This window comes from Bison bison, unplaced genomic scaffold (genome assembly GCF_000754665.1).
Source record: "Bison bison bison isolate TAMUID 2011002044 unplaced genomic scaffold, Bison_UMD1.0 scf7180017864119, whole genome shotgun sequence".
Lineage (NCBI taxonomy): Eukaryota > Metazoa > Chordata > Mammalia > Artiodactyla > Bovidae > Bison > Bison bison.
Window position 1 is genome coordinate 1,068,021 of NW_011494691.1, and position 17,084 is coordinate 1,085,104.

At 38.5% G+C, this 17,084-nt stretch overlaps 1 protein-coding gene across 1 annotated transcript in view; it reads left to right on the forward strand.

The window, feature by feature from the left end:
- Positions 1-17,084, forward strand: part of NPHP3 (nephronophthisis 3 (adolescent)) — a 55,808-nt gene that overhangs the window by 851 nt on the left and 37,873 nt on the right. The window contains exons 2-7 of the mRNA XM_010839583.1: positions 2-154; positions 1,988-2,113; positions 2,822-2,972; positions 4,724-4,876; positions 6,066-6,199; positions 7,794-7,954. Coding sequence (XP_010837885.1) covers positions 2-154; positions 1,988-2,113; positions 2,822-2,972; positions 4,724-4,876; positions 6,066-6,199; positions 7,794-7,954 — 878 coding nt within the window. The remainder of the gene's footprint in view (position 1; positions 155-1,987; positions 2,114-2,821; positions 2,973-4,723; positions 4,877-6,065; positions 6,200-7,793; positions 7,955-17,084) is intronic.

Here is a 17,084-nt window from a genome sequence, read left to right on the forward strand (position 1 = left end):
GGTGCCCGAGCTGGAATACGCGGCTGCTGAGTACGAGCGGCTGAAGAAGGAGTACGAGATCTTCCGGGTCAGCAAGAACCAGGAGTTGTTATCCATGGGCCGCCGGGAGGCCAAGCTGGACACGGAGAACAAGCGGCTGCGGGCCGAGCTGCAGGTAATGCTGTGCCCGGGCACTCACCGGAGCTGACCGCGACCCCTGGGAACTGAGGCCCGGGGCCGTCTGCCCACCGCCCCGCAGCCGCGTGGCGGCACTGCCAACTGGACCCTGAACTCCTGACTTCGTCCCTTGTCCGTCCTGTCTCATCTCCAAACCAAGAAGTTTTGAAAGTTAAGCAGAAACTGCTCTGCGTTTTACTTTGAAAGAACATACTGCCTTGCGGTCTAAACTGATTCTTTAACAACCACCAGCTCCCCCACCTCCCTTTTTTTTTTTTTTTTTTCTGTCTTTGGGCCATTCATTCAGACACCTTGAAGCTATTAGCCCGGAGCAGCAAATGCTCGGAGCTTCCCTGGTAGCTCAGCTGGTAAAGAAAATGTGAAAGTGAAAGTCTCTCAGTCGTGTCCGACTCTTAATTGTCCATGGAATTCTCAAGGCCAGAACACTGGAGTGGGTAGCTTTATCCCTTCTTCAGGGGATCTTCCCTACCCAGGGATTGAACCCAGGTCTTCCACATTGAACCCAGGTCTTCCACATTGCGGGCGGATTTTTTACCAGCTGAGCCACAAGGGAAACCCAGAAATACTCCGGTGCTCGAGTGGGTAGCCTATCCCTTCTCCAGGGGCTCTTCCTGACCCAGGAATCGAACTGGGGTCTCCTGCACTGCAGGCAGATTCTTTACCAACTGAGCTCTCAGAGAAGCTCTGTTAAAGAATCCGCCTGCAATGCAGGAACCCCTGGTTGGATCCCTAGGTCGGGAAGATCCCCTGGAAGAGGGAATGGCAACCCACTCCAGGATTCTGGCCTGGGGAATCCCCATGTACAAAGGAGCCTGGCGGGCTATAGTTCATGGGGTCTCAAAGAGTTGGACACGACTCAGCAACTAAGCACAGAGCAGCACCAAATGCTAATCTCCAGGGAAGTAGGTCTGCCAGGACCACACAGATACACAAAAGACTTTGGTGACATCTGTTGAGGCAGCTCATCAAACCCTTCCTAGGCGTTTAAACCCCGCCCCCCAAATGCAATTACAACAGGACAGAGTGCACTAAGGGGTGACAAATGTTCCAGGCCCAGGTTATTTCTGTTACCAATCCTGATTCCTTATGTAACCTTGTTTTTCCTTTTTCATATACCTAGGCATTTAAAACACACACACACACACACCCCCTATATTTATTTGATCCATTCAGTCAGACATTTACTGAAGACCTGCAGTGTATCAGCCTTGGAGCTAGCAAGAGGAGTGACGTGGAGCCAAGGAGTGCACAGTCTCACAGAAATAATTATTCTTCAGGTTAAACCTTATAAATTGTGATTTTGTGTAGGAAAACTGAGTTGTAGTGAAGATTCAGAACTGGTGCAGTATTTCAAAGAAAAAGTATTAATTTCCATTGAAAGCTTAATGTTGAATATCTTCATTTATAATTCAAGCACATTTGCAGGGTTTTTTCCCCATTATATGTTTGAATAGAATGGCAGTATGCAGTTCTTGATAACTGGTGAAAAACTAAGTAGACTGTTCATATTCTGAGATATGTAATATGTATATGAGAGTGTTAGTTGCTCAGTCATGTCTGACTACCCCATGGACTATAGCCTGCTAGGCTCCTCTGTCCATGGAATTCTCCAAGCAGGAATACTGGAGTGGGTTGCCATTTCCTTCTCCAGGGAATCGTCTGGACCCAGGGATCAAACCCAGGTTTTCCCACATTGAGGGAAGGTTTTTTACCTTCTGAGCCACCAGGGAAGCCCAATATGCATATAACATAATGTAAAATTTGGGAGGCATGCTATTTTTGTTAGAAATAACAAGGTAAATTTTTCCAGGCACTTCAAAAAACTTACCAGAAGATACTTCGGGAAAAGGAAAGTGCTTTAGAAGCAAAATACCAAGCAATGGAGAGAGCAGCTACATTTGAACATGACAGAGATAAAGTTAAGAGGCAATTTAAGGTAAATTTCATACATCTCTATCCCCACAGTGACAGGGAATAAAGCAATATATTTTAAGAGTTCATATAATACTGTGATGAGTAAATAGAAGTAAATGATGTAGGAGTCATGAAAGGTATAAGAGCTAAAGTCTTATAAAAAGTAAATACTTTTTACTTTTGAAGTATTTGAGTTGGACCAGGTAAACTTGAGATAGTTTCAAAGAAAAGGTATAAAAGTGAACATTTTAAAGGGGGTGGGGAGAGGCAAGGGTTATATTAGGGGAGAGCATTTAGAAATATTTGAGAATGTATCCTTTGGGAGAGCATTACTGGCAATAAGTGTACACGCTAAGTCACTCCAGTCGTGTCCAACTCTGTGACCCTATGGACTGTAGCCCACCAGGCTCCTCGCTCCATGGGATTCTCCAGTCAAGAATATCGGAGTGGGTAGCCATGTCCTCCTCCAGGAGGGCAATAAGTGGGAGGGGGACAAATTTGCTAAACATCAGGTAGCACACGGCAGCCCCTCACCTTAGATATATCCTCCTGGAATTCCACTGGGTTCCAGTTACAAAACAGTGACAGAGAGGTATTCACCTTACAAAAGAGGAGATCAAGGACCAAATGAATATTGATTTTATGAATGAAAGAATTTTCCCTTAAAAGTTGATAATATCACTTTTTGCTTATGGAAAAGGATTTCAAAATTAAAATACATCTTTTAAAGATTTTTAGGGAGACCAAGGAAAATGAAATTCAGGATTTATTGAGGGCCAAGCGAGAGTTGGAGAGCAAACTTCAGAGGCTACAGGCTCAGGGGATCCATGTATTTGATCCTGGAGAGTCTGATTCAGATGACAACTGTACAGATGTTACTGGTAAGTTTATTTCCTATTTATAATGTTTTGAGATATCAATATATTAATAGGTATAATGATTGTAGAGTCAACTTTGAATCCTTGTACTGATAAGTAATTGCTGTTACAAATAGAGTTGCTCTTTCTCTTTCTCATGTTATAACAGGTCTTTTCTATAGAAGTCCATGGTGTAGAAGCTGAGGTTCCTTCTATCTTGTTGTCTGCCAGCCTTAACCCATAGCTTTTCTCTCTCTGGTCTAAGATAGCCCCTCCAAGTCCCATCATATATACAATTTAGCTAGAGGGAGTGAGGGAATACATTACTTTCCTTGAAAGCACAATCTGAAAGATATACGCATTACTCCTGCTCAAACCCCATTGGCCTATACCTTCCTCTACCTAGGAAGATGGGAAAGTGTAATTATTAGTAGGAGAGCCATGTATGCACATAAAGTTTGGGGCTGTGTCATTAAAGAAAGAAAGGGAGAATGGATGTTGGAGAAAGTTAGTAGTTTTTGTTACATTTTTCCACATAATGGATGTATTCTTGCAGCTATCAGAGTATCTACATGATGTTTCAGCAAGTGGTTTCCAATACAGTTTTTTGAAATATTTTAAAGTTTTTGTTTTATAATTAAACATATTAAATGTCTTTCTAGAAATAAAGAAAAACTCAGAATCATAGAATGAAAATGTCCACTGTGTTAATAGGAAATAATATTGAAATGTGATTGATATTGAACAATATTCTATTTTAAATGTAGTAGGAAAATGAAGCCACTCTCCCATTTATAAAAAAAAACTGTAGTTATATTCTTCCAAATTAATGTATTTTGGAGTGAAATATGGCAATTGATAATCCCCTCTTAATTTGCATTTTAGTACCATTGAAGTCTACTAACTTTTGAGGAAAAAAAGGCGAATAATGGCTTATTATGACTAACACATTAGTCTTAGTGGTTATTTCAGTGTTGACATATGTTAAAATATACAGTGTTTCAAGACTATTATATTCTAATTCTCTTGGCAAGTTAATAAAAACAAGTTAATATTTCCTCCTAGGTCTTTCTTCCTATTTTGATATAAACATGAAGAAGGAATGCTTGAGGGAATATTGCTCATTATTTGTCACCTACAAATAAAAATCAGTTTTGCCAGAGATTTTCACCCAAATACCAGTTTACTTAAGTTTAGTCAAGGACTCCATGTTATAGCAAATATTACTTATTTTAAAAATGTGTGTTTAAGTACTCATTAATTCAGACATTAATTTTTTTCCTCTGGGAGGTTAAAGAGAATGTACTCTTTACATCTTTAGCTTATATCCTAATGAATTGCCAATATCAATTACTGGTGTGCCAGTAATAGTCTTCCTTTGAAATTCTTCCCTTCAAATTTTACACTGATACATAAATCATATGGTTATAAAAGTTTTTTAGAAATTTTTGTTGGGGAGCGTTTTTAATTCCTCTCTGTTATTATAATTTCTTTGGTTATTGTATTCCTAATTTCTTTTCATCTGTCTCTCTTTAATCCCCCTTTTAAGATTGAGATAACCAAAACTGTGTTAACTACCACCTTAGAACATGCCAGAAGTTGGTGGCAAAGTACTTTCAGAATTATTCTTTTGATTTCAAAATGAAAGTTTGAATATTTGTTGTATTTATAATCTTATAGTACTTTTTTGGATTAGAAATCCTGTTGAATATATTTGATAAGGTTTTGAAGTTTCAATATTATTTAGTTTTCATCCGATGAAATCTGCTTTACAGCTGCTGGAACCCAGTGCGAATATTGGACTGGTGGAGCCTTGGGAAGTGAGCCTTCCATAGGGAGTATGATCCAGCTTCAGCAGTCCTTCCGGGGCCCTGAGTTCGCCCATAGTTCTATAGACGTGGAAGGACCGTTTGCTAATGTCAACAGAGGTAAATAGCTAATTACCATGGCTAATTAGCTTAGTTAATGGCAATGACTGTTTGTGTACTACAGTCTTGTGCTGGGAGAACTGCCATCAGCAGAGCAGGAGACTTGTTTTCTGCGTGTCTTCCACTGTCAGGCCATTATGTTCTGGTACTTGTCACTGATCAGGAAGGATGAAGTTACATAATTCACATCAGGATCAGATGGTGTCCCCCAGCCTGACTGACCAATAAGTTCTAATAACTGAAATTTTGGTCTGGATTCTCAGGTGTTTTAGTTGAGTAGTGAGAGTTTAATGTAGATCAGCTGAAAAACAGTAGTTTTCGTCTTTTCTTTTGCATCTTTGATGGTATTGAAAAGTTATGTGTGCATGTGTGCTAAGTCACTTCAGTCACGCGTGCACCCTATGGACTGCAGCTTGCCAGGCTCCTCTGTGCATGGGATTCTCCAGGCAAGAATACTGAAGTGGGTTGCCATGCCCTCCTCCAGGGGATCTTCCTGATCCAGGGATCGAGCCTGTGTTTCTTATGTCTCCTGCACTGGCAGGCGGGTTCTTTACCAATAACACCACCTGGGAAGCCCAGTTTTATTCATTATCTTTGTATACTTTGGTATTCAAAACAGCTCTTAAGATCTGTTCAGAATTTCAGTACCACAGCAGACCTGAGATATTATAAGTAGCTCCATTCTTTTCTTAAAACTATGAAATTATTTATCTATTAGCAAAATGAAAATTATTTTTTAAATAATGCATTTTCAATTAGTCAAATATGTCTTAAAATATTCATTCTCACTATCTTTAAGTTACTTTTCATTTTATACCATTCTTGAACTTTCTTTTTGACTCAGTATATTTCAAGAATAATAAACAAGTAAAACCAGTCTGGGAGCATAGGCCTTCCTCAAGTTACAAATTAATGGAACAGCCCATATGGCCTAGTTCCCTGACATTTGACTGGAGCCATGGGTACCCCAGCAGAGACCACTGGTGACTTTGATTGCTTTAAACCCCAGGATAGAATTTGAGATTAGAGAACTGATTGCCTTCTAATATGTTATTCTAGAAGTTATGTCAGTATTACAAGTGAGATAAGAAATTATTCTATGATGTCTGTTGTGGTTTTTCAGACTTTCAGACATCATATGGTCTTCTAATAATTCTTTTGGGGAACTTATGAGAAATTTTATTTTCAGATGACTGGGATATTGCTGTGGCTAGTTTATTACAAGTTACCCCTTTGTTTTCACATTCTCTATGGAGTAACACTGTCAGATGTTACCTCATTCATACAGATGAAACCCAGCCCGAAATGGATCTTTTCCTTAAGGTAAGGACATTTATAAATTTTGTATTCAGTGATTTAAAATACAAGTTAATATTGTATTCTGGTTATGATACTACTGCATCTGAACCAGATAGTTTACTACATATAAGATTACATCTTAAAGAATAGGAAGCATCTTGGGCTTTTCTTAAGAAAATGTCTTAGTATTTTCAGTATATTCAAATTAAGTCCTTGAAACTTTATGCTTTTGAATGCTTCATTACACATTCTCCACAGTGTTTAGCTGTGCCTGCTTTAGTTAATCCCTGCCAGCCCTATTCTTGAATCTGTTTCAGGTTATAACAAAATTTAGTCCTTGTCATGATTTTCAATTTTTCACAGCAGCTATTGGGGTTAATCTAAGGCAGGGGTCAGCAAACAAAAGCCTGTTGGCCAAATTTGGCCTGAAGTCTTTGGTTTCTGCGGTTTTAAATTATTGAAAAAGAAATCAGAAGAAGAATATTTTGATGTGAAAATCATATGAAATTCAAATTTTTTTGTCTATAAATTTTTATTAGAACACAGCCACACACAACATGTTGTCTCTGGTTGTTTCACATTAATGGCAGAATAAAATTATAGTGGCACCTAAATGCACCACAAAAACCTCTGCCCAAACAGGCAGGTTCTTAAACTATTATTAATTTGCCATCTGGCTCTTCACAGAAAAGTTCACCAATTACCTTTCTAACTGAATTTTCAATAAATATATGTGGCACATGTAAATACCTTCAATATTAGCATCCTCCAGATTGTTGATTAATAAGTCCATTTAGCTTTCCTTTTTGATAATTTTGGCAAACAGACAAAGTATTTTGAAAACCAAAACTTCTATTCACTAACTGAGTATACATTATTCACAAATACATGTTGAGGGAATCACTAATTTATTGTATAGTAATAATCAACATTACTAAGTAAGTTAATTTCTTATCAGTTCAGTTGCTCAGTTTTGTCCGACTCTCTGCGACCCCATGGACTGCAGCATGCCAGGCCTCCCTGTCTATCACCAATTCCCAGAGTTCACTCAAACTCATGTCCATTGAGTCGGTGATAACATCCAACCATCTCATACTCTGTCATCCCCTTCTCTTGCCTTCAGTCTTTCCCAGCATCAGGGTCTTTTCAAATGAGTCAGCTCTTTGATAATTTGTAATAGACCAGCATATTTTTATTTTATATCTGTTTGCTTTAGTGTTCATGACAGACACTTTTTACTATATAAATTTATGGATTTATGTTTGGCACCCTGTAACAATAAACAGAAGTTATTTGTAAGAATAATAATAAAAATATATACCACGGCAAAAGAACTTAATACTGTTCTCCTGTTGTTTTAAGTTTTATTATGAGATAAATCATTTTCTGAACTAGGAAACAGCCAAGCTGCTAAGCTATTACTATTTTCAATTTATAAAGAAATTTGCCTTTCCTCTTAAAGATTTTTTTTAAATGTGATTATGATTTTTTTAGTTTTGAATCAGAGACTATCCAACATAACTTGTGATAAAGCATGTTTTTTGATTTAAGTAGTATGAAGCTGACTAGATCTTCAGTTAAATAAGCTGTGCTATCTTGTGTTTCAATTTGTTTTTAGGATTACTCACCTAAACTTAAGAGAATGTGTGAGACAATGGGATATTTTTTCCATGCTGTGTATTTTCCAATAGATATTGAAAATCAATACCTCGCTGTAAGAAAATGGGAAATTGAGAAAAGTTCATTAGTTATTTTATTCATTCATTTAACCTTACCAAGGTAAGCAGAAAATTCTATAATTTATTATAAGGGTTAAACTTGTAAATAGAATTAAGTTTGCCAAATGAACTTGAAACATAAGTTCTAATTGCATTTTTTTTTAATTTATTTATTTTTTAATTGAAGAATAATTGCTTTACAGAATTTTGTAGTTTTCTGTCAAACCTCAACATGAATCAGCCACAGGTATACATATATCCCCTCCATTTTGAACCTCCCTCCCATTGCCCTCCCCATCCTACTCCTCTAGGTTGATACAGAGCCCCTGTTTGAGTTTCCTGAGACATACAGCAAATTCCTGTTTGCTATCTATTTTATATATGGTAATGTAAGTTTCCATGTTACTCTCCCCATACATCTCACCTTCTCCTCCCCTTCCCCCTTGTCCATAAGTCTATTCTCTATATCTGTTTCTCCACTGCTGCACTGCAAATAAATTCTTCAGTACCATTTTTCTAAATTCCATATATATGCATTTGTATACAATATTTATCTTTCTCTTTCTGACCTACTTCACTCTGTATAATAAGCTATAGGTTCAGTTCGTCCACCTCATTAGAACTGACTCAAATATGTTCCTTTTTATGGCTGAGTAATATTCCATTGCGTTATATGTATAAGAAGTAATGGATACTTCTTTATCCATTCATCTATCGATGGACATCTAGGTTGCTTCCATGTTCTAGCTATTATAAATAGCGCTGCAATCAACAATGGGGTACATGCGTCCTTTTCAGTTTTGGTTTCCTTAGGGTTTATGGGTAGGAGTGGGATTGCTGGGTCATAAGGTGGATTTATTCCTAGTCTTTTAAGGAATCTCCATACCGTTTTCCATAGTGGTTGTATCAATTTACATTACCACCAGCAGTTCAAGAGGGTTCCCTTTTCTCCACACCTTCTCCCACATTTATTGTTTGTAGACTTTCTGATGATGGCCATTTGACCAGTGTGAGGAGATATCTCATTGTAGTTTTGATTTGCTTTTCTCTAATAATGAGCAATGTTGAGCCTCTTTTCATGTGTTTGTTAGCCATCTGTATGTCTTCTTTGGAGAAATATCTCTTTGGGTCTTTTTCCCACTTTTTGATTGGGTTGTTTGCTTTTCTGGTATTGAGTTATATGAGCTGCTTGTGTATTTTGGAAATTAATGCTTTGTCAGTTGTTTCCTTTGCTATTATTTTCTCCCATTCTGATGGTTGTCTTTTCACCTTGCTTATAGTTTCCTTTGCTCTGCAAAAGCTTCTAAGTTTAATCAGGGCCCATTTGTTTGTTTTTGTTTTTATTTCCATTACTCTAGGAGGTGGGTCATAGCTTTGATTTGTGTCATCGAGTGTTGTGGCTATGTTTTCCTCTAAGAGATTTATAGTTTCTGATCTTACATTTAGGTCTTTAAACCATTTTGAGTTTATCTTTGTGTATGGTGTTAGGAAGTGTTCTAATTTCAGTCATTTACATGTAGCTGTCCAGTTTTCCCAGCACCATTTATTGAAGAGGCTGTCTTTGCCCCATTGTATATTCTTGTCTCCTTTGTCAAAAATAAGGTACCCATACGTGTATGGATTTATTTCTGGGCTCTCTATCTTGTTCCATTGGTCTATATTTCTGTTTTTGTGTCAGTACCATACTGTCTTGATGACTGTAGCTTTGTAGTATAACCTGAAGTCAGGAAGGTTGACTCCTCCAGCTCCATTCTTCTTTCTCAAGACTGCTTTGGCTATTTGGGGTCTTTTGGGTTTGCATATGAATTGTGAAATTTTTTGTTCTAGTTCTGTGAAAGATGCCATTGGCAATTTGATAGGGATCACATTGAATCTGTGGCTTGTGTTTGGTAGTATAGTCATTTTCACAATATTGATTTTTCCTACCCAGGAACATGGAATATCTCTTCATCTGTTTATGTCATCTTTATTTCTTTCATCAGTGTGTCTTATAATTGTTGTATACACTTCTTTTGTCTCTTTAGGTAAGTTTATTCCTAGATATTTTATTATTTTGTTGCAATGGTGAATAATATTGATTGCTTAATTTCTCTTTCTGATTTTTCATTGTTAGTATATAGAAATGCAATTGATTTCTGTGTATTGATTTTGTATCCTGTGACATTGCTAAATTCACTGATTAGCTCTAGTAATTTTCTGATAGTATCTTTAGGGTTTTTTATGTACAGTATCATGTCATCTGCAAACAGTGAGAGCTTTACTTCTTCTTTTCCAATCTGGATTCTTTTTATTTCTTTTTCTTCTCTGATTGCTGTAGCTAGGACTTCCGAAACAATGTTGAATAATGGTGGTGAAAGTGGATACCCTTGTCTTGTTCCTGATTTTAGGGGGAATGCTTTTAGTTTTTTTACTATTTGCTGTAGGCTTATCATATATAGATTTTACTATGTTGAGGTAGGCTCCTTCTATGCCTATTGTTTGAAGAGTTTTAATCATAAATGGGTGCTGGATTTTGTCAAAGGCATTTTCTGCATCTAAGATTATCATATGGTTTTTATCTTTCAATTGGTTAATATGGTGTATCACATTGATTGATTTGTGTATATTGAAGAATCCTTGCATCCCTGGAATAAACCCACCTTGATCATGGTGTATGAGCTTTTTAATGTGTTCCCGAATTCTGTTTCCTAAATTTTGTTGAGGATTTTTGCATCTATGTTCATCAGTGATATTGGCCTGTAGTTTTCTTTTTTGGGGGGTTGTCTTTGTCTGGTTTTGGTATCAGGGTGATGTTGGCCTCGTAGAATGAGTTTGCAAATCTTCCTCTGCAATTTTTTGAAATGGTTTTAGAAGGATAGGCATTAGTGCTTCTCTGAATGTTTGATAGAATTCTTCTGTGAAACCATCTGGTCCTGGGCTTTGTTTTGGGAGATTTTTGATCACGGCTTCAACTTCAGTGCTTGTCATTGGCTTGTTCATAATTTCTGTTTCTATTCTAAGAATCTATCTATTTCTTCCAGGTTATTCATATAGTTGTTCATAATAGTCTCTATAATTCTTTGTATTTCTGCGTTGTCTGTTGTAACCTCTCCTTTTTCACTTCTAATTTTGTTGATTTGACTCTTCTCTCTTTTGTTCTTGATAAGTCTGGCTAAAGGTTTGTCAATTATGTTTATCTTTTCAAAGAACCAGCTTTTAGTTTTATTAATCTTTACTGTTGTTTCTTTCATTCCTTTCTCATTTATTTCTGCTCTAATCTTTATGATTTCTTTCCTTCTGCTATGTTTGGGGTTTTTTGTTCTTTTTCCAATTGTTTTAGGTGTAAAGTTAGGTTGCCTATTCAATGTTTTTCTTGTTTTTCGAGGCAGGATTGTATTGCTATCAACTTTCCTCTTAGAATTGCTTTTGCTGGATCCCATAGATTTTGAGTTGTCATATTTTCATTGTTCTTTGTATCTAAATTTTTTTTTATTTCCCTTTTCATTTCTTCAGTAAACCATTGGTTATTTGGAAACATATTGTTTAATCTTCATGTGTTTGTATGTTTTACATTTTTCTCCTTATAAGTGATATCTAGTCTCATAGCATTGTGGTCAGGATGCTTGATATGACTTCAGTTTTCTTAAATTTACTGAGGTTTGATTTGTGACCCAAGATGTGGTCTATCGTGGAGAATGTTCCATGTGCAGTTGAGAAAAAGGTGTATTTTTCTGCATTTGGATGGCATGTCCTAAAGATATCAATGAAAACCATCTCATCTGATGTATCATTTAAGACGTGTTTCCTTATTAATTTTCTGTTTTGATGATCTGTCCATTCTTGTGAGTGGGGTGTTAAAGTCTCCTACAGTAGTAATCGTATTATTGTGTTAGTGTCAGTTTCTCCTTTTATGTGTTAGTGTTTGCCTTACATATTGAGGTGCTCCTATGTTGGGTGCATAGATATTGACAGTTGTTATGTCTTCCTCTTGGATTGATCCCTTGATCATTCTGTAGTGTCCTTCCTTATCTCTTGTAATATTCTTTATTTTAAATTCTATTTTATCTGCTATGAGGATGTTACTCCAGCTTTCTTTTGTTTTCCATTTGCATGGAAAATATTTTTCCATCCTCTCAGTTTCAGTCTATATGTGTCTTTAGGTCTGAAATGGGTTTCTTGTAAACAGCATATAAATGGGTCTTGTTTTTGTATCCATTCAGCCAGCCTGAATGGATTGGAGCATATAATCCATTTACAGTAAAGTAATTATTGATATATATGTTCCTATTGCCATTTTCTTAATTTTTTGTGGTTTTATTTTGTAGATCTTTTTCTTCTCTTGTATTTCTTGACTATATAAGTCCCTTTAACATTTGTTGTAAAGCTGGTTTGTTGGTACTGAATTCTCTTAACTTTTGCTTGTCTGAAAAGCTTTGGATTTGTCCATCAGTTTTGAATGAGATCCTTGCTGGGTAGAGTAATCTTTGTTGTAGATTTTTCCTTTTTCAGTACTTTTAATATATCCTCCCATTCCCTTCTGGCCTGCAGAGTTTCTGCTGAAAGATCAGCTGTTAAACGTATGGGGTTTCCTTGTACGTTACTTGTTGCTTTTCCCTTGCTGATTTTAATACTCTTTCTTTGTGTTTAATCTTTGTTACTTTGATTAGTGTGTGTCTTGGCATGTTTCTCCATGGATTTATCCTGTATGGGACTCTTTGCACCTCTTGGACTTGATTGAGAGACCCTTTTCCATGTTGGGGAAATTTTCAACTCTAATCTCTTCAAAATTTTTCTCATACTCTTTCTTTTTCTCATCTTCTGGAACCCCTATAATTTGAATATTAGTGTGTTTGATATTGTCCCAGAGGTCTCTGAGACTACCCTCAGTTCTTTTTATTCTTTTTACTTTATTCTGCTCTTCATAAGTTATTTCCACCATTTTATCTTCTAGCGCACTGATTCCTTCTTGTGCTTCAGATATTCTGCTACTGATTCCTTCTATTTTTAATTTCAGTAATTGTGTTGTTTGTCTCTGTATCTTTATTCCTTAATTCTTCTAGGTCTTTGTTAATTGATTCTTGCATTTTCTCTGTTCTATTTTCAAAGTTTTTGATCATCTTTACTATCATTATTCTGAATTGTTTTTCAGCTAATTTGCCTGTTTCCTCTTCACTTATTTGGACTTCTGTGTTTCTAGTTTGTTCCTTCATTTGTGCATTATTTCTCTTCCTTTTCATTCTTTTTATTTAAACTTAGTGTGTTTGATGTCTCCTTTCTCCAGGCTTCAAGGTTGAATTCTTTCTTCCTTTTGGTTTCTGCCCCACTATGGTTGGTGCAGTGGTTTGTGTAAGCTTTGTATAGGGTGAGATTTGTGCCAAGTTTTTTTTTATTTGTTTGTTTTTCCTCTGATGGGCAAGGCTGAGTGAGGTGGTAATCCTGTCTGCTGATGACTGGGTTTGTATTTTTGTTTGTTGTTTGGATGAAGTGTCCTTCATAGGGTACTACTGGTGGTTGGGTGATGCTGGGTCTTGTATTCAAGTGGTTTCCTTTGCAGGAGTTCTTGCTGTTTGATACTCCAGAGGGTTAGTTCTCTGGTAATCTAGGGTCTTGGAATCAGTACTCCCACTCCAAAGGCTCAGGGCTTGATCTCTGGTCAGGATCAAATATTCCACAAGTGATTTGTTATGGCATTAAGTGAGATTAAAACAAATACCCCAAAACAAGAAACCAAAGATGAAACCCAGATAAATGGCAGTTACAAAATCAGGCAAATAATAATTAAAATAATGGAATATACACATATACATATACACCCATAAGCAAAATCAAAACAGTCCAAGAAAAATAAAGTTCAATAGATTGACCAAGCAAACAAAGGAAAACAAAAATTATATCTAATGGTTAAGAACTAAGCTAACTAAAGCACAAACTAGAAAACAAAACTAAAGCAAGATGCCAAGTGGGGAATAAAGCAATGAAAATAAAACTAACAAATATGTTGAGAGGAAAGGAAAGAAAGAAAGAATAGATATGCAAAATTAAACAGAGGTAGATAAAGGAGACTTATATACATTAAAGCTTAACTTCAAGGTGAAAAGAACAGTAGGAAAAGCAAACAAAGAATAAATGTAGGAAAATAATAATAGGTTTAAAAAAACTAAGATTAAAAAAGGAGAAAAGGGAAAAAAGGAAGAGGAAAGGGCAGAAAAAAGAAAAAAGAAGAGAGAAAAAAAAAAAAACAAAACTCCACAGAACTGCAAAAGCCCAATGTAGATAGAAGAGGTTTAAAACAAGGAAAATCATGATTTAAAAAAAAAAAAAATCAAAAGCTTAATTAGATTTCATGATGCCAATAAAATCAACAACTACAACAGGATGGGTTGGGGGGAAAGGAAAGAAAAAGGGACAAAGGAAAAAGAAAAAAAAATCCAAAAGAAAGTACCGAACAAGTTAAAACATAAGAATAATAAATGTTTTTCTTGAGTCACTGCTGTCAAGATCCTTTCCCTCACTGGGAGTCACAGCCCACCTCACCTCCCTAGGATGCCCTCCAACACTGTGCTGGTCTCTGGACGTGCTGTGGGGGCAGCTCAGATTCTAATGTGGTTTGATTCCTGTGTGTTCTTGCCTCCAATGTCCACAGCTGTCAGAACTAGTGTGTTTTCTTTTGTGGGAGCTCTCAATGTCCTTTTATACATTCCATAGACACACAGTCTGCCTAGTTGTTCATGTGAATTTAATCTGCAACTTGTACAGCTAGTGGGAAGGTTTTGGGTCTTCTTCCTTAGGCACCCTGCCCCTGAGTTTCAATTGTGGTTTTATTTCCACCTCTTTGGTCATCCACTGGGGTTTGCTTCTGAGGCTGCCCTGGAGGACTTGGATCTGTCCCAGAGAGGGCCAGTTGCAGAGGTGGTACAGCTGCTTGGGTTGCAGGGGTTCTGGTAGCACCAGGTACTCAGGGGAGTTGGCAGCTAGGGCAGCAGGAAATATAGTGCTCTAGAAGAGTGCAACCAGTAATGGCCCAAATGCTCCAGTATTCTTGCCTGGAGAGACCCCCTGATAGAGAAGCCTGGCAGGCCACAGTGCACAGGGTCGCGAAGAGTTGGACATAACCAAAGCGACCCCATGTGCATAGTGGCAAGACTTTGTTTTACTTGTGGCAGCTCTGCCCAAGTGAGGGTTTAGCATGAACGTGGTGCAGCTGCTTGGTTTGCAGGGACTTGGCGGCGCCAAGTGTGCAGGTTCACAGACTGCCTTCACTGCAGGAGTTATGGCCCTATCAGAGTCTTTTCTCAAGTCTCTGGTAGCTGGCGATCAGAAGGCCTCTTTGGCTAGTCTTTCTCTGTAGCTCCATCCATTCAGACACTTAGAGGGCTCCCTTGCCTGGGGTCCTTCTCTGTAGTTCAGTGCATCAGGTACATAGAGGCTGGGGTCCTTCTCTGTAGATCGGTGAGTCAGGCACTTAAACAGTCACCCTGGGTGGCATCCTACTCTAGTTCAGGTAGGTCAGGGGCTTGGTGGGCCATTCTCTCTATTGTTCATCTGCCAATGCTGGCTGTGGGGAGAGAGAGGCTATGATGATGGCTCTAACCCTTACATGTGACTCAGTATTGCCTTGCTTCCATGGCTGCTTGGCTTTCCTTCACAGGCATTTCCCACCACGATCTCCTCCCTCACATCCCCTCAGTCCATCTGTCCACAGTCAACAGCAGCCCTTGCCCTAGGATTGCTCCACAATCCCTAAGTTGCAGCTCTCAGCCGCTGCACCTTCTGGGGACCTGTGTCCTTGTCCAGGATGCATATGGCTGTGGCAAGGACTGTCTGATTCTCATTGCATTTAGGCTGCCACAGATCAGCTTGTTCACTCTCATAAATGTTTCTCCTCTAACTCAGACAGTTGCCCCAATGTGTGGATTGGACCCCTGCTTCAGGTCCCCGACCTGCTGTGGATGGGTCCAGTCCTACTAACATTCCTGTTTTTCCTCCTAGTTCCTTCATCCTACTGAGTTTTTGTGTGGTTCTGTATATTCTTTTCTGGTGGTCTGGTACTCCTGTCTGCTCTCAGCTGGTGTTCTGCACACACTTCTGTGTCTGAAGGTGTATTCCTGATGTATCTGTGGAGAGAGATGTACTCCACATCCACCTACTCCTCCACTATCTTGTTTTCTCTTTCTAATTGCATTCTTATAATCAAAGACAATCCTTGAAATTCAAAAAATTATATGACTTTTCATACTTCAGTTCAGTTCAGTTCAGTTCAGTCGCTCAATCGTGTCCGACTCTTTGCGACCCCATGAATCGCAGCACACCAGGCCTCCCTGTCCATCACCAACTCCCGGAGTTCACTCAGACTCACGTCCATAGAGTCAGTGATGCCATCCAGCCATCTCATCCTCTGTCGTCCCCTTCTCCTCCTGCCCCCAATCCCTCCCAGCATCGAGTCTTTTCCAATGAGTCAACCCTTCGCACGAGGTGGCCAAAGTACTGGAGTTTCAGCTTTAGCATCATTCCTTCCAAAGAAATCCCAGGGCTGATCTCCTTCAGAATGGACTGGTTGGATCTCCTTGCAGTCCAAGGGACTCTCAAGAGTCTTCTCCAACACCACAGTTCAAAAGCATCAATTCTTCGGCACTCAGCCTTCTTCACAGTCCAACTCTCACATCCATACATGACCACAGGAAAAACCATAGCCTTGACTAGATGAAACTTTGTTGGCAAAATAATGTCTCTGCTTCTGAATATGCTATCTAGGTTTGCTCAGTCATGTCCAACTCTTTGCAACCCCATGGATCACAGCACACTGGGCCACTCTGTCCATCACCAACTCCCGGGGTTTACCCAAACTCATGTCTATCAAGTTGGTGATGCATCCCAGCCATTTAGTCCTCTATCGTCCCCTTCTCCTCCTGCCCCCTATCCCTCCCAGCATCAGGGTCTTTTTGAATGACTCAACTCTTCGCATGAGGTGGCCAAAGTACTGGAGTTTCAGCTTCAGCATCATTCCTTCCAATGAACACCCAGGACTGATCTCCTTTAGGATGGACTGGTTGGATCTCCTTGCAGTCCAAGGGACTCTCAAGAGTCTTCTCCAACACCACAGTTCAAAAGCATCAATTCTTCAGCACTCAGCCTTCTTCACAGTCCAACTCTCACATCCATACATGACCACTGGAAAAACCATAGCCTTGACTAGATGGACCTTTGTTGGCAAA